The 18,365-nt window shown below is 47.3% G+C and overlaps 1 protein-coding gene across 1 annotated transcript; it reads left to right on the top strand.

The window, feature by feature from the left end:
* Nucleotides 1-259: 259 nt before the first annotated feature.
* Nucleotides 260-17,885, top strand: LOC149361161 (pancreatic alpha-amylase-like). The gene is made up of 6 exons (XM_089568010.1): nucleotides 260-462; nucleotides 1,744-1,901; nucleotides 8,134-8,323; nucleotides 12,014-12,335; nucleotides 15,629-15,995; nucleotides 17,465-17,885. The coding sequence occupies exons 1-6, from the start codon at nucleotides 280-282 to the stop codon at nucleotides 17,883-17,885; spliced, it is 1,641 nt and encodes a 546-aa protein (XP_089424136.1). The 5' UTR covers nucleotides 260-279.
* The last annotated feature ends 480 nt before the right edge of the window (nucleotides 17,886-18,365 follow it).

Consider the following 18,365-nt stretch of genomic DNA (forward strand, 5'->3'; position numbering starts at 1 on the left):
AAGGACGTACCACACGTTTGTACATCTGCCTGACGCTCACTAGCAAATTCTGATGCGAGCAACCCTTTTATCACCCTCAAGACCCCATGCCAAACAATCTGTTTTGTTCCCGTAGAGTAAGGGTACAGATTTTCTGAAAACTTCACACTTGCTCATATTGGTTTGCATGATGCTCTGGTTCGCTAAACTCTGATTTCATCTGATTATGACTGCTGCAGTAAACATTTGTTTCTTTACTTTGTTTGCGACGCAGGATAGCGCTTCTGTCCACCCATAGGGATGTCGAGACTGTGTTGTCTCGCCGTCTGGTCGATGGCCTTCACCTCCGGAGTCAGCTGTTCCAAGAATCCCAACATGGCACCTGGACGGAGTGTCGTGGTCCAGCTCTTCGAGTGGCGCTTCGATGAGATCGCCAAGGAATGCGAGGTGTTCCTCGGTCCGCGCGGCTACGGCGCTGTGCAGGCAAGTGGTAGAGTAAGCCCATCGGCACCGTCTTAGCCGCGCGACAAGCATCTTAGGTAGGAGAGTGTGCACCAGCAATGATGTATTGTGGAGTAAGGGCAAAATTAGGATTGACGCTATTTTCTATTGTGATCATGTTGCTCATTGCTTTTTATCTTTTGTCCATTCGGCCCCCGTTTCCATGATGTGTTGATTGGGGTGTAGGCCTTGTCAGGAGGCATGCTTGGTCTACCTCCTTTAGCCTCACCTCGAGGGCATATTGTATATAATATGGCCAAATAAACATACTACTACTACTACTACATGCCTGTGAAGAATGTAGAGATGTGCTCACGTGGGGATGTGCCACAAGCTGGACTTGCAGGCTGATATGAAAACGCATGCATGTCATGCATTTTAAACCGATAGCTGTGTGAGTAGCAGGACGTGGGCCGCATTGCAATATTGTTACATGGGTAGGGCATGTAATGAAGGGGCAAGATAGTCGGTGGTGGTTAAGGATAACAGAATGTATGCCAAGAAAAGGCAAGCGCAGTAGGGGGTGGCAGAAAGTCAATTGGACAAGGTGAATTGGAGAGATATAGAGAAATCTTTATCCTACAGGGGCAGAAATTAGGCTTCAAGAGCTTCTGTTTATTGGTTTATTCGAGTTTAACGCCCCAAGCGTCTTAGGCTATGAGGAACACCGTACTGAAGGGCCCCGGAAATCGACCATTTGGGGCTCTTTAACGTGCACTGACATCGCACAGCGCACGGGCGCCTCTAGAATTTCGCAGCCACCGAAATTCGGCCGCCGCGGCCGTGATCGGACCAGTGTCTTTCGGGTCAGCAGTCGAGCGCCATATCCAGTGAGCCACCGCGGCGCGCTCCAACGGCTTCTGATGATGATAGTTAATTCAGGTAATGATTGTGTGTCCATAGTTCACATACGACGAGACAATCCCGACCTTAAGTACTATACTTCTTACGGTAATAGCACTGACACTTACGGTAATAGCATCCATCCTCGAAGTCTTAAACAACTCCTCATTGTCATGACACAATCTCGATCAATAACTGGTAACTAGTCAATATTGCGGTTCCGTTTCAGAACACGTTGAGATAAGTCTTCATTAGGAGCCTAATGTTAAAAGAATCGCTTAAAAATTCAACTGACGAGTTTCACCGCTACACGTGAACAGCGTTTCTGGCTGGACTAGAGACAGCTGAAAGTTGCCTATGTTCTATCAAAGGTAATCTTCGTTTCATTGTTCTATATTGTTACCCATGCACTTCGCGCAGACACCACCAGTTCACGAAAACGCCATTGTTTTCGAAGAGACTGTGAAACGACCATGGTACGAGCGTTATCAGCCTGTCAGCTACAAGATTCAGAACAGGAGTGGAAACGAAACGCAATTCCGTGACATGGTCCGCCGTTGCAATTCTGCCGGAATCAGGTGAGATTTTTCTTGTCGAATGACATGCTATTGTTGAGCAAGAACCTGATGTTTTCAACGTTTATAGGTGCCATCAAATCTTCTTCCTATGAAAAAGCTTATAAAACATTATTAACTAAAAATATGCGTAACAACAATCGCCAGAGGCATTAATTATTTGCCCAGGGAGCGCCTATCGAAAAGCGCTGACCGAAGAGAGGACGGCGGGGTAAATGGTGGACTTAGCAGAAGTCAGTCGCTTACGAAACGTACTTAAGAAAGAGAAATGCTCACAATAAAAAATACGCGGACGAGAAGAGCGTAAGGACGGGCACATACTCGCTACTGACTTTATTCAGAGCTAACACAATTTATCCTTTTATGCATGCCAAACCAATACGTAAAGCGCACAAGCCAGCAACCTTTTTCTTTTTTTCTAGAATTCGATTGATACATCGTTTACTCAGTTATCACCTGAACCCTCAGTGAAAAAGCCTCCGCCAGCTCACGTGCCTTCTGGTGATGACTGCGCCTTAAGATTTTGGTTCTAGCCAGCAAATGCAAGCATGGCTTATCAGGCTTAGCCAAAGAGCATGCGCTCCAGTGTATGGGAAAATTGGACCCTTTCCCGTTCTTCATCGGAAGCTGGTACTCTCTCGGTCGTTGGTTTATACAACGGCCCATTTGTCCTATGCATACTTTTCCGCCTGTCAGGGGAATCTCATACGCAACCGTAATGCTGTTTAAGAAAAATTAAATAGTCGTCCACGTACCTAATAATTTCAAGGACTCTCTTCTCGTCTAAACTGTACTCCAGATCACAATCGATGCTGGCCAAGAAAATGTCAGCAAGAACAGGTGCTTCACAACGCCCTGTACAAATGCCCTGAGTTGAACATGAGCCTCGTTGACAAAAGTTACGAAGATGGACTCAAAATAAAATTCAAGGAGCGCCATGAAATTGTCCAGGGTTAACCCGCTGATGTTCCAAAACTCTATGACACCGTTATCTCCGGTACAAGGCCTAACCGCTCGAAATAGGAAATCATGCAGTCTAGAAAAGAATAGGTTTTCCATATCAAACGACACGGCGTAACCCAGAGATGAGGAAGCCTGTAGGAATGAGACCACATCACCCGAGTTCTTTAATACAAATGGGTCTTGTATAACCAAAGTGTTTAAACACTTCCAGAGAAAAGCGCTAATTTCCCGTTGTCACGTATTCCTTTCGCTCACAATGCACTGAAATGGCTTATAATCTTTGTGCGTCTTCAAAGTAAAAAAAAAATTCTAGGTTATTCCGCTTACAGCTACTGGCAGATCTGGAGAGTCTATCTAAAGCCATGTCAATGCACACACGTGTTAGATACACTCTCCACGGAAAAGACCTGTTGCTGTTTTGAATCTGCACAATCTAAGATGGTAAAACACACGCCAAAATGCCGAGTGGTGCGGCAGCACTAGCGACCCGGTGGCCCTCTTTTCATTTTGTGTCTACATTTTGGCGAGCTGAAGCACGTTGCGTTGAAATGAGCCAAGCGGCATGCCTGCAGATTATAAAGGGCTCCCATTCATTGCATCGATCCAAGATGCCGCCTGTTGATGGCGTTGCGATACAGTTTTGCGTTGCACCGGCGCCCGCTGCGTGGTGTATGCCACTTTTGCTCTCGGAAGCACCTACGGTTGAAACCTCATGAGAATGCAACGTGAAATTCCGTGACGGCTTGAACACAGCCGGAATCTATTGAGGTCGGCAATCGGAAAGGGCTCTCGAGGCATATAATGGTAAATCCAATAGTTAAAGGCCTACTTAACGGAAAGTTTACTTCGGCTAATTTTGCGCTCGGCTAATTTTGCGCTAGATGTTATGCAGAATAATTATATTTAATATCAGGGCTGTGAAGAATATAGTATTTTAGTTAGAAGCGTTCAAAAACCTCTGTAGCAGACGACGCAGTCTCCTAGCGGTGAGCTGGACAACCAACAAACCTCACCGGAAATGACGCACCATTGAGACACCGGCATCGCCGGCTCGTCAGTTTCAGGCGTTCTGAATTTGGTGAGCGCCCCTTGTAAGCCATTCTTCTGGCGCGTTTCTGGCTCTTTTCACCGCGAAGTTGGATCGTAAAAATCCAAGTTTACGTGTAGTAGATGCCCAAGTGTTTTTAACATGTTTATGCAGAAGAAAGGATGTTTTTAATTGTAATCCCAACCATTTATATTACCTTCATTTGCTGCAATTAATAAAGCACGAAAACAAATGAGGGTGTTTTTATATTTTTGAAACTAAGTAGTATAGTTTATTCATCCGAATTTGATCTCATACCCTACATCCCACGCCATTCACCAATTTTCGTTGAAATGTTCAATAAGTTTCTTTGATTATTTTGTCATGCTTTCCGTTTGTAGAGAAGGCAGCCATCTGCAAAGAGGCGGACATTGACATCAGGATGAATTTCAGTGGTTATGTCATTACTGTAAATTCGGAAAAAAATCGGCCCTAAAACGCTTTTTCTAGGAACTCCCAATGAAACTGGTGACATACTGGATGAATTCCTTCCTATGTCGCCAAACTGGGTGCGATGTGAAAGGTACGCGTTGATCGAATTTAATATGAATGAGGGAAAACCGAAATAACTAATTTTAGACAAAAGTTTGTTATGAAGGACGCAGTGAAAGACCATACTAAAGACGAGTAAGAGATGTGTCTTCCCAAATGAGCCAATAATTTAAGCTATATCATGTATTGCTCTTGCAAGTTGAGCGCATCTTGTTGGGGGTTTAACAGGGGAGCGACCGAGCGCACAACGACCACGGTGGGCCTTACTCTGAGGGAACAAAGGAGCGACATTATGGACGACACAAACGGGAATTTATTGCTACAACAGCAATAAAGCCAGCTAGCAACAAAATATGGTGAGGAATCGAGGACGTCCGATTGACCAGCACGGTTATGAGCGAATGTTCGCCCACGCTATGGCAAGAGGAAACTCGACAGCCGGACGGGACGAGCTGGCTGGAGTATGTTCCCACCACGAGTCCGCCCGCCGGCGAAAAACAGAGCCTTGCGCCGAACAGTCCGTGCGCCCCCAAGTTCCCGAGCAGAAAGAGCCGTCTTCTTCGCGCGGGTGTGCAGCAATCACGACATCCGTGGCGCTCGTGCTGCTGCGACGCTGGCGCCCCCGCTTGTTAGTTAAGGTAACTAACCAAGCTAAGGAGAGTGCATCACGGGGAAGCCAACCAAAGGGGAAGACGCGGAGCACAGCCCCCCCCCCCGATTCCCCCAACCTTAAATAGACCCACGCGCCTGCAAGTTAAATGCTATAGAGGAGTCTCCTGGTCCTCATGCACTTGAGACAGGTCTTGCAGCTGAGGTCACGCCGACTGCCCAAGCAGACTTCCGCGATATTTCGAAGACGGCTTGAAGGTCTCCGCTGGGACGACTTTCATGGCCATGGACTCCGTGTCCGTAAGGCAGCGAAGGGAAAGCCGGTTCAAAACTGTAGGCCAGGACTCTGCAGTAGTCGCCAGGGTGACAGCAGCTGGAGGTGACTGCTTACTGGCCTCGCCACGGCGGTCGGGATGGATGCGCCAAAGAGGATATAGGCAGCTCCGTCGCAGCAGGCGGCAGCGAGACAAGCAGGCCTGTGTGGTTCCACTAGATCTGCAAGACTGCCTAAAAACGCTCCGTATGCCTTTAACATGGGTCACGGGAGGGAAAACGGTGTCCGCAAAGGCCCCGTGGCACATTAATTAACTTGCTAGCAAAACACATCGGGCGGCCATGCAAACGTAAAGTTCGAGTAAACAAAGCCCTTTCATGAGTTGAATGAGACTGCTCAGTTCATGCGACGTTACGAAAAGGGTTGGCAGCAAAGCCTTAGGCCTCACTACTATTCTGACAACGACCCTCAACCAAACAAAGACTCGACAAGGGTTACGTGCGCGCAGCCGCGAGAAGACATCAGCTCTGTGGAGTGGTCCTACCCCGCTTACTATACAAAGCAGCTTCTGAGCGGTCGGCGCCCACCGTATCGACTTTGTCGGAGCACACGGTGCGGTTGGGTCTGGGCATCCCACCGCTGCCACCACTGTTGGGTCTGGGCCTCCGAGCCAAGAAGCGGTCAAGGCGGCGGTGAGTCAAAGGACTTTTACGTCCAGTATGTAGTACAAGGGCTTTTACATGATACAAGGGCCAAGAGCACCACGGGCTAGCACGAAGAAGGGCGGCCCCGGCGACGAGCGTAGCTCCGGCGTCATGGCTCTTCTGCTGCCCGTCTGCTGCTCGGGTTCAGCGTGGCCCCGTTTTTATAGCTGCCGGTGTCCGTTACGGCAGCCAGCAGTTCAAACAGTAGAGAAAAATACGTACACAGGGCTCGGACCACCTACTCGGCTTCCGTACTAACTCGCTTCGTGCTCGGCAACTCCGCGGGCGCTAGGCCTCGCGCTTCCTCGATGCGGACCAAGTAGTTCTCGTGTTGAAGAAACTGAGGAAAAACATGACGAAAAAGTGTGCTGAGCATGTCGGAAAGTTCAAACGTGCTGCAGCACAATACACCTCCAACTCTAAAAAGCATGCCGCAGGTCTTAGCGATCAAAATTCAAACTAGACCTAGCACTTGTCTAGTCCGGGCGAAGACCGTTCCTTGAACCTAACAGACAGTCATTCACTGTCCTACGGGCGGGCCCCACATTGGTTGCCAGATTGGGGGGGGGGGGGGGGATGTTAATAGCGGAGAGATAAATGCATTTTTCCCGCGTAACCGCGGCTGACACAGTTCAAGATCGCCGGACCACACCCCGTGATCGCGTACGCTGCCGAGCGCACGCCGACCATGGCGGGCCTTGCTCTGAGAGCAAAAAGGAACTATAATCTGGCTTACACAAACAGGCATTTATTGCTACATCAACAATAACGCCAGCTGGCAACAAAATATGCTAAGGAATCGACTACGTCCGACTTACAAGCATGGTTATGAGCGAACGTTTGCCCACGCTAGTGCAGGGGTAAACTGTGAGGCCGGACGGGACGAGCTGGCTGGAGAATGTTCCCAGCACGAGGCCGCCCGCCGGCGAAGAGTGGAGCCTTGCGCCGAACAGTCCGTGCGCCCCCAAGTTCCCCAGCCGAAGAGAGCAGTCCCCCTCGCGCGCGCAGCAATCACGCCACCCATGGCGCTCGTGTCGCTGCAACGCCGGTGCCCTCCCCTGTTAGTTAAGGTAACTAACCAAGCAAAGGAGGGTGCATCGCGGGGAAGCCAACTAAAAGGGAAGACGCGGAGCAAAGTCCCCACAATGCTGATAATCGCTTTGGTCCTCGTGGGCTGGCTTCGAGGCACTGGCATCAAGTTCTACCATTCCAAGCGTTCTTCATTTAGTTCTGTCCATGCTCGTGCGTAGTAGCAGTCACTTGTTAAGAAGGTAGTTTTCAGAAGAAAGGATTTTTGAATCATTTAACAACATTTAGATGAACACAAAAAAAACGTTGAATGAGAGATGGTTTCCAACTGAACTCTCTTCTGTTCCTGTCAGTCAAGTGCACTATGATTCCAGGACGAATACGTAATTGCTCAGCCCCTAGTCTTTGAGAAAGCATTACACGAAAACTTGCCCCACGAGGCGGAACATCCAAGTGAAGAGATGAGCAGTGATTCCCTGACGCTAATAAAAGAAAATCTCAGAAACTATCAACGTTAGGATGTGTTCAAGCTTACGAATAATAATCGATTCAGAAAGCACGCTGGTAATTTTGGCGTTGTCTAGAACGTCGCTTTATTCTAGACACGAAAAACTGTTTGTTAAGCATGACAACTGATGTGATAAAAAAATGGTATCTACGGTAGAAAGGTACTGAAAGTTACGCCGAATCCACGGTGGGTCTTCTTTTCTTGGCACCTTTCATTAAACTGTTCGCTTACAACTGCATCCCTTAAATGTTAACGAGATTACATATGACGGTAGCTATTTTCACCACCATCACGTTTCCTCCCTGAGCTAACTAGATTTTTTTTTTTGAGGACAGTGAAGTTGACCTCGGTGAAACCTTAGCGCCATTACGAATGCCTTTTACTTGACAGAAGACGCGATGCCTTTCTGTGCAATTGTTTTCTGTGGATGGCTAAATGAAAAGAAAATTCGATGTTTTTCCTCGCCCCCGAGCAGTTCACATCTCAAGCACACCTTTTTTGTAGCAGTGACTTTTCAGCGCCATATCATTCACGACGTTAAAACCTAGGTCAATGGTATCGTCCCCCAGTGTCTACGTGGACATCGTTTTAAACCACATGACAGGAGGAAACCGCAACAGCACAGGAACGGCGGGAACACCTTACACGTACAAGAATTGCAGCTATCCCGGAGTTCCATATGGCCCTGGAGATTTTCATACTAGGAAAAGCTGCGGTTCGGCTTCTGGTGGCATTGAGGACTACAAAAACGCAAGGCAGGTGAGCCAGTCGAAAGCATATGCTTTGACCCTTTCTCTGGGGTACACATGCTTTGGCGTCTTGCCAGGCAAATTTGCGCCGCGGCTGGTTCAATGCGTACAGTTAGAACCTCCCTGTCGGAAAAAAGTGTCCGTAGGCAGTGTTCTCTGCCGACACGACGTTCCTTAGCAGATGACAATGTCGGGGAGGTATATCCCCCTCTCCACTTGTAGGGGAGAGGAGGGAGAGAGCGGAAAGTAGCTGCAGGAAGACCCGAGAGCGTGGGTACCTTGGACGGAGGAGGTTATGTCACGGACGGAGGAATGCGCAACGTTAGGAGCCGCCGCGGTGGCTCAGCGGTTACGGTGCTCGGCTGCTGTCCCGAAAGACGCGGGTTCGATCCCGGCCGCGGTGGCTGGAATTTCTTTGGAGGAGAAATTCTAGAGGCCCGTGTACTTTGCGATGTCAGTGCACGTTAAAGAACCCCAGGTGGTCGAAATTTCCGGAGCCCTCCACTACGGCGTCTCTCATAGCCTTAGTCGCTTTGGGACGTTAAACCCCATAAACCAAACCAAACCAGCAATGTTAGGAAGACTGCCGTGGGAACAAACCGGCGGATGGCTACGGTGCAAGATGTAGGGCGAGGAGAAAAGAAAGCTGAGATAAGGAGTGCAGATATCAGAGCAGCGCGTACACTACGGATGCCTAACTTGGCGTAAGTATAAGGCGCCAACAAAACAAAATGAGATGAATAGATGTTTCGGCTCCCTCTCTGGAGCCTTTTTAACAGTGACGCAAAACGTTGCACCCTCGTTTCTTTAAAAGCGACCTATGAACGAACCCAGGCATGGTGCGTAGATTGGAGCCAACTTTCCGCCATTTCGCTATGACGAGTGCCTAAAGATACATGATAGAGCCGTGATTTTTTGCCCCTTTGTTTAGCGATCACACGTGCCTTTACGCAGCTTGTACTGTGCGTGGAAGATATCGAGGGTTCGGCAACAGCACTTTAACTTGCGCGCCGGTTTTTGACGTCACTTTGGTGATCGCCTTAATGCGGTCATAGCCCCCTGACAACCAGATATCCACGTACCACACAGCTGATGCCACACTTCTATTGGAGTGGTTGCGTGCGAGTTTCTCTTGACAGTTTAATGGCGCTTTGGGGTGCTTGTGAGCTACTCTCATGAAAACGGGACCTTAAAAGAGCAGCGTACAAAACATAAAAGATGTGAGGCGAGCCCGGCGAGTCGGGCACGAACGCCTTCGGAGAGCGCGTCTGTGCGAGACGTGACATCCAGCTCTAGAGGCTAAAGCAAGTAGCAACATGCAAGCGTAAAGAGCTACAAAGAAGGCGAGTGTGCAATCAATGTGAATGCAAAGAAATGTGCGTGATGTGTCCCGTCGCGTATAGAAGACTAAAAAGCCTAATGCCTCGCATATCCGTAAGATCGGCCCATCGATCGCCCGTCAGTTTTATTGGTTTGACGTTGTGCTCTGTCAATGCGTGTGAAGAGTGTGACAAGGAGTACCTGTTGTACGCAGGGCATTGCTCAACTTATTTTTCTCTAATGTCCTATTTTTACAGTGACAGAAGCCAACAGCCACAGAAACCAAGAGGCACAGGGGAATTTTGTTTAATTAATTTATTTATTTTTTGGTGTTGATCAATTTAGAATATTACTGAATATGTTATCGCTTAAAGCTAATTGATTAGAAAAGCAGAAGAAAAAACAACCACGTGCCGCCGCTGGGATCCGAACCCACGACCTCCGAATTACGCGTCCGGTGCTCTACCTCTGAGCTACGGCGACGGCTGTCAAACCTACTGCTTTCGGGGGTATTTATGTTTACAAGTAACCTAACCTTGAGAGTGTTCATCGGCGCCACCCACGTTCATAAGCGGCGGACGTAGAACGTCCTGAGTTACCGCAGGTGTGACGTAGAACGTCATCAAACGCAGAGGGTGGAAGCTGCGTGAGAACCCTCTTATGCTTCCTATGGCAGTAAGGTGGTAAGGTGTAGTAAGGTGGAAAGTTGGGCGAGTTGAATCTATTCCTATGGCACCAAGTCCTATGGCACCAAGTCTGCCAGAACCTTTTTCTGTGGCTGTTGGCTTCTGTCATATTTATAACGAGTCCCTCATTCCCCTTCCCTTGTTTGCTTGATTGCTTAGCGAGGGCCTCGGTTCTGGCAGCCTTGATGCCATAGCAAGCATAAGAGGGTTCTCACGCAGCTTCCACCCTCACCGTTCGATGATGTTCTACGTCACACCTGCGGTAACTCGGGACGTTATACGTCCGCCGCTTATGAACGTGGGTGGCGCTGATGAACACTCTCAAGGTTAGGTTACTTGTAAACATAAATACCCCCGAAAGCAGAAGGTTTGACAGCCGTCGCCGTAGCTCAGAGGTAGAGCACCGGACGCGTAATTCGGAGGTCGTGGGTTCGGATCCCACCGGCGGCACGTGGTTGTTTTTTCTTCTGCTTTTGTAATCAATTAGCTTTAAGCGATAACATATTCAGTAGTATTCTAAATTGACGAACACCACAAAATAAATAAATTATTAAAACAAAATTCCCCTCTGCCCCTTGGTTTCTGTGGCTTGGCTTCTGTCATATTTATAACGAGCCCCTCAATCCCCTTCCCTTGTTTGCTTATTTTTACAGTAGTAAGTGGTATTATCCGCCACAAAGAATGTTCGTATCTCTCTCTCTGTCGACATAATTTTAAGTAGAAAATAGGTTTAAATATTCAAGCTTTCTCTGATGTCTGTGCACGGAAGCGTACATTATATCCCGCAAGTTAGCCGCAGATAATTCCATTGTTTTAGCAAATAATAATTTTAATGCGAACTGCCTCCTACTTTCCGTCCTTCTCTTTCTCGTTTTCATATTCTGGTCTAAAAGGCCAACGATCTTTTTACGTCCTATTTGTTCCCCTTGAAAGGCAATGTACCTTTCTCCTTTTTCCACGCTCTACAGGCAGCTCGAAATTTAAAATGAACAGCCAGCTTGCACTTGGAGACGAATTCTGTTTTTGCTTCAGCCCTGAAGTTGCAAATGTCTCATGGCCGGTATCAGCTTAGATGAAAGCTGTTCAAAACAAAATAAAATGCGGCCTTTCACTCATACTAATGAAGTATTCATTGGTTTAATGCGCTGAATCTCTTCTCTTCCATATTTAGTTAAGTTTAGTTTAGTTTACTCGAGTTTAATGTCCCAAAACGACTCAGGCTATGAGGGACGCCGTAGTGAAGGGCTCCGGAAATTTCGATAACCTGGGGTTCTTTAACGTGCACTGACATCGCAGAGTACACGGGCATCTTGAATTTCGCCTCCATCGAAATTCGGCCGCCGCGGACGGGATCGAACCCGCGTCTTTCGGGTCAGCAGCCGAGCGCCGTAACCACTGAGCCACCGCGGCGGGGCAAAACGGAGACACGGTGGGAGTCGAACACCCAACCTCCCAATATTTGAGCTTTATATACTGGCGTATTTAACACCAAAAAAACAGAGAAGTTAAAAGGCCTTTCACATGGTGCAGGATTGCCTAAATTTGTGTACCAAGATAAAGTTAATTTCTACCTCATACTCTTATTCAATGGATGGCGATGTATTGAATGACAGCAGTATCTTTAGCCTGACCAAAACCTTATATGCCGGCCACTTTTTGGTGGGCCACTAACAAAGTTGCTGTCTCTGTCCTAGGTGCGCAACTGCGAGCTGGTAGGACTGCGGGACCTAGACCAAAGCAAAAAATACGTTAGAGAAAAGATGGTGGAATTCATGAACAAGCTTATCCGGTTCGGAGTAGCCGGGTTCCGCATCGACGCCGCCAAGCACATGTGGCCTAAAGACATGAAGGAGATATTCTCCAAGCTGGACGACCTGAGCAGCGAATTCTTTCCTCGACATACTCGTCCGTTCATATACCAGGAGGTTATCGACATGGACAACGGAGAAGCGGTGACCCGTTGGCAGTACCAGGGATTGGGAAGGGTCACCGAATTCCTTTACGGCGCTAAACTTGGTATGCCGTATACTTACTGCCTGCTTCATGGTTGGGCGATGGTTCTGGCTTAAAACAGTTTGATGTGTGCATGTTTTGGGGGTTATGGAATGGGTCATGCATCCAGCATGTTGTCTCGACAGATAGCTCTTAATTGAGCTGTACCAATAGGTAGTGATAGTTAACTTCATATGGAGGGACGAAAAGACGAGAGCTCTACTGCGCTGTTCATCCTCCTCATAAGTAGGAGCATTAACCCGAGGTCCTACGAGCAGCAGCATGACGTTACACCGGGAAAATTCCATAAATTACCTTCTGGCTTGGGTAAGGATGGCTTTTAATAACGAGCAATGAACGCGGTGGACTTCAGTTGTAATGTATTAAGCAATGGCAAGACTATTATTCCAGAGGAAAGTGGCCTGCATTACATTAACTGTTAAGATATCTCTGACTGAACTCCTATGAAGACAAACCAAGGTGAGGTTTGCAATATGCAGTGAGCCGCTGGAAAGGCTTTTCTTTTCGACAGTGACGGTTTGAATCTTGCACTACGCGCACTTCCCGCTACTTCTCGAAAGCACATTGGCATGTTATTCTGATATCCCAAGTCGCCGAACCCTTTGTACCGAACTTAGGTTCCTGCTTTTACCACGACAGCCGCAAACCGGCCTTAACTACGCTGAGGGCCATGGTTGACTATGTATTAACTAGATAGGCTTGAATACTTCGCGGCCAGTGTCTGTGCGAGTAGGCGAACCCAAAGGAGTTCGGAAACGGATACAACGATTGCTGCCATGCGTCGGCCCTGGGAAGACGGGAAAGGCTGTGGTTCTTGGGGGTGCATCATTAACATAGTAGCGCAGTTTGTTTGCACCGGAACACACAAAGCAGAATAGTGGAACTAAAATTATTGTCAAGAAATTCACAATTTTACAGTCTAGGAAGGACAAACAATTTACGGTGGGCTCCAAGGTGTTGGGAGCTCTAAGGAAGCACATTTATATAAGTACCGACCGCTGTCCAGGACCGCAAAAAGTGAAATATGTAGTATAATACGAATGGTGTGGAGAGCATTTTGCTGGTACTCGCCGGTCATTAAGAGCATAATACATCGATCCCCCACGAGAAGAGCCGTTAATATTTTTTCTATCTTGCCGGTACTCACCTGTACAGAACAAAAGTAGGAGCTAACGGAAATGGCTCGGTTTAAATTTCGGACTATGCAGCGAGCTATGATACCGGTGAATATCTGCGGTAACCGTAAAAGACAGGGGGAGCCGAAAGGGTTGAGGAACAAACGTGAGTTAATAGTGATATCGTAGCTGAAATCTCTGGGGCAATGTTAAGGGAGGGACAGAGCAGTGTTAACAGGCTGGAGAAAAGACACGACATAATGAAATCCTACCTGAAATGAAGAGAAAATAGATGGGAAAAGTAATGTGGAGTGCGTTAAGCTAGAGTGCCAAAAAAAAAACAGTCCTTTATGAAACGATGTTTATAACCGTTGCCGCACAGGAAAGTCAGGCACATAGGCTTTATTTCGTAACCCGTTGTTAAGAATCCTGTTCATGGGCCCTGCAGACATAAATAACGTTCAGCCGCCGGCACTTTCTATTGAGTTTTCTGATTGAATGCGGCGCATTCCTTTAGAAGTGTTGCACAATTTTGAAGCACTCGCTCGATGGCATCGTATCAAAGGAAGCATTAGACTACGGAAGAACTTCATTTTTGTTTTGCTGATAAGCAGACCAGGTTACAGCAACATCGACTAATGGGCTAGCTGGTGACAACCGTTGATGACTGCAAAGAAACTGTGCGTCACTCGCTCAGGTATTCAACATTTATCGAAGTGCATGGGTCCAAGGACAAAAAGCAGATAAAGCGACCGTATACATTTTACATGAAAAGAGAACGTCAAAATGAACTAATATGTAAAAGTCACCTTGGAAGTCAAGTGTGAGACGTGATGAAAACACTGGTGTGGAAGTACGAAGAAACGGAAGTTATCGATAGTAAGCAAAACCAATCGCAGCTTAGTTATGAAGCGAAGCTTATATGGATTACGAAGCAGATTTAAACACAGGATAAGACACTTGGTAGATTTAAAAGGAGCTTAAGCAGGTTATTTGCATTGAGCTGAATTTCCCTACTTCCCGCTGAAAGGGCTTGGGGTACCATTTTCAGCGAAGACTTTTTAGTGAAATCGCAATAGATGTTTGCAGAAGTGATCTTTTTTTTAGAAAGGCAGCTTGAGAACCGTTACTTCGATTGAACAGTTCACTTGGAACTCTGAACTGTTAACCACTACTCCTACACTGTTCGACGATTATAGTCAGAACTTTTATGCACCGTGTGGGCTTTCCCCTCCCTGTTCACTTTGAGACTATGTCATCATTGTTAGGTCTGTAAAATTTCTTGAAAGCCACTCAATTATGAAATTCATTAAAAACGCCACAGGCTTTGCAATAGTTAACAGCGCGCTTCTCATGAAGTAGCTGGTTTGCTCAATTAAGCACAGCTTGGGTTCGTATACAAAGCAGAGGTTTCGAATTTCACGCCCGCGAGAAAGGAGGTCACCACAGGTCCGCTGTAAGAAGTGCATCTCCACCTTTAGTGTAAGGCTTTAGTTCCTGTACTGTTCAGGAATAGACTGCTTGAGGCGCAGCAGACGGCCCAGGCACTTGCATCATAGAAGAGAACTAAGTTAAAAATCAAGAAAGTCAGGTAAAGAAATCTCTTCTTCTTTGTACCCGCCATCCAAGATAAATCTTCCCTGTTAGCGGCCGAGGATGAGGACTGGTCAGAGCACAGAACAGTGAATATATCTCCGCACTATACTTAAGGCATGCACAAAGGAAGTGTTCAGTCCTCTTTCCACACATGAATGTGACGTAGTCAACGATATGAGGCATACAGATGAGAAAAGAGTTTCGCTTCGTGTACTCAACTCCAAGCCACAGACGACGCAGCAAACTTGCTTGGCGTTGCATTACGCAGAAAGGAAGTCAGAGCTGTACATCAGCGTCCCAGGAATGTACACTCAATTTCTAAATCTGGCCTCAAATCCTCAACGCAAGTTCGATCTCCCGAGCAAGCGTTAGAAGCGTCCCCTCTCGAAATCAGGTTCAATCGGTTGTAGCTTCGTCTGCGCGACGGTTTTCTCTGATGCCACTTTGACATAGCAGTAACTGGTAAACAAAATCACTCATCATCATTGTGTTTATTGCGTCATCAAGTGCAGGAAACTAATTCCCTGAGGTATAACTTGGGCATTTACATATGCACCTTTATTCTTTGTTTATATTCTTCCCCAGGAGCTGTACTCCGGAAGCGCCCAAAGATGTTGCTCAAGTACCTGCGCAACTTCGGGGAAGGGTGGGCCTTCTTGCCGGGAGGCGATGCCGTAGTGTTCATAGATAACCACGACAACCAAAGGGCCGGCGGTGCGGACATACTGACTTTCTTTGACTCTCGTCTCTACAAAATGGCCGTCGCCTTCATGCTGGCTTGGCCGTACGGGCTGCCCCGCGTGATGAGCAGCTACAGGTGGTCCCGCTACTTCAAAGATGGCCGCGATATAAACTCCTGGATAGGCCCGCCCAGCGATGGGGCGTGGCGAATTAAGCCTGTTGTGTGGCAGCGCGACAACACTTGCGGCAATGGATGGGTCTGCGAGCACAGGTAGGCCAGCGCTTTGCTTAATTTAAGTTCGACATTGTTCACTTCTCAGGTCGTATAAACACTCAGTAAGTAGTCAGACGTAATCTGATTTCCTCCTTGCTGATCGCGTCATACGCCATGAGTGCTGCCTGTAGGAGCGCCGCTGAAATCCCTGTTGCAGCTGGTTCTGCAAACTGCGGCGGGGTCCGTTGGCCGCGCTCCCCCGTGTTGGTACGCGTTTGCCGCTTGTCGCGACCACAGTGGCTCAAGTTAGTGGCTGAGGTTTCCTCTTCGTGTTTTCCAGTGAAGGTTATTTCTATAGCTGCAGAGGTAACTGGTAGCGATGGACTGGCGCTCAAGAAGAGAAGTCGCATCTTTGAAGCCACTATAGTATGGCGAGCATGCGAATGTGCGCTAAGTGCTTGTGGCAAACGCAACGACGCCCGACGGCAGAGTACAGTCGAATATAGTTGCTGGGTGCTCAAACTTCTCAACAGCGCATATATGCTGCATGTACTGAGAAGCCCCGACACTTTAAGCCACTGTCGAATACTAGTTTGCCTTTCGTATAGCCCAGCAACCGTGGGCTGTACGAGCATGCATGCCAGCAAGTCGAGCTCCTGATAGAAATTAAATGTCTTTCCAGCAAATTACCACGCCAATGCAGAAACCGACCCTTCCCCCCCGTGTTTGTTTAGAGCTTTGCAAAACGGACTGATGCTCGATATAGTTATATTCTGTGGTACTGCCGCAAAATGCGGTCAGTTACTGGGGCCTCAAAAAGGGGTGAGCGGACAATTCTCACGGAAGAAGCTAGAGTACGTCTTGTAGTGAGCTCTAAGCACGGCGTTAAATGGTTGCTTTTTTTCCTTATTATATATATTTTATGTTTTTGGGAAAGCAACCTCAAAACTTATCCACTAGCCATGAAGAACGAGAACGAGCGTATTTTGACTATAGTAGATACTTAAATCATTCGTACAGAGCATGAATGTTCAACGAAAAAAAGCAGGGATAGCTTCGTCGGGGTCTGAAGGCGTATAAACTGACAGTCCACTGGGGGGGGGAGAGGTGCAATGAAAGGATTTCAGCGTACTTAGTAGCCTCAAATATGGTGCATGTTAGCAGTTAAAGAATGTTAATCACTCGATCAACAAAAAAATGGTAAATGATCGACGATAATAAACTCAATGACAGCTGTCCTAAGTTTTTGAACACTCAGTTTTAATGATCTTTGATCTAACAATGATAGAATGCAGTTTCCCATGCAGCGAAAAAGAAGCCTATTGCGTGTCTCTAAGCATTTATCGTATTTTTGTCTCTGCAACCCGAATAACAGCTTTCTTTGACCGGTTGCATCTTACTATCATTGGATGTCCAAATCGTATGTTACCTGAATTACGCCCGTGATTGAAAACACAGTCGTTAAAGACACTAAGTTCATGATGCACATTCGTTGACTGATAATTATACTTCCGGATTGGAACCAGGTGGCGGCAGATTTACAACCTTGTTCAGCTCCGTAAGGTAGCCGGAGACAAGCCAGTGACTGCGTGGTGGGACAATGGAGCCAACGCCATCGCCTTTGGTCGCGGTAACTCCACTTTTCTTGTCATCAACAATGAGGACCACTCCGTCGACATCGCAATCCAGACGCAGCTACCAGCCGGGAAATACTGCGACGTTGTGTCGGGCAGCAAGACTGCAGCCGGCTGCACTGGGCGGACGGTCACTGTGGACGCTCAGGGCAAGATGACACTCAGAGTGGATAGCGGTTGGGAAGACCCGATGGTCGCTGTGCACATTGAAGTAAGTTCGACGTGTTTCTTGCTGTCCCAATCCAGGCGCACCTTAATCCTGCTTTTGTCACTTTTAGACGCGGTCGTTCTGACGGTTATCAGCGAATTATAATTAAATAAAAAAATTAATATGCATTGGAGACTAATGAATGCAAAAATTTTGACGTACTTTAACACAGCCTCTTGAACTATTCATCGGATTTTCGGGTACTGTCACCGTTTCGCATCTACCTTCCTAAGCCCCTATGTGCAGGAAATCACATAAAAACTAAAGCCCTGAAATCTTCCCAGTCGTTCAAGTGCTATGAGAAATTTTAGCGGCCGACAAATTGTTTCACATTACGAAATATTTACTGCTAGAAAAGAGTGACCTCGATCCTTTGGTCAGTATTGGAGCATCTTTCATGATTTTAAATTCAGTGTTGAGAAACGGCCTGCTCTAGAAGAAAGCATTAAATATTCGGACCCGTGTTGTCAGTAACGTAATTTTTTTTATACTTTGTATTTACTGTAAATGCAGCGAGCGCTTTCTAATACCGCCAATCATCATCCATCTGCCTTAATTTCGCCCACGTAAAAACATTCCCTTGAT

This window comes from Amblyomma mixtum, chromosome 2 (assembly GCF_055824585.1).
Source record: "Amblyomma mixtum isolate Tamu chromosome 2, ASM5582458v1, whole genome shotgun sequence".
NCBI lineage: Eukaryota > Metazoa > Arthropoda > Arachnida > Ixodida > Ixodidae > Amblyomma > Amblyomma mixtum.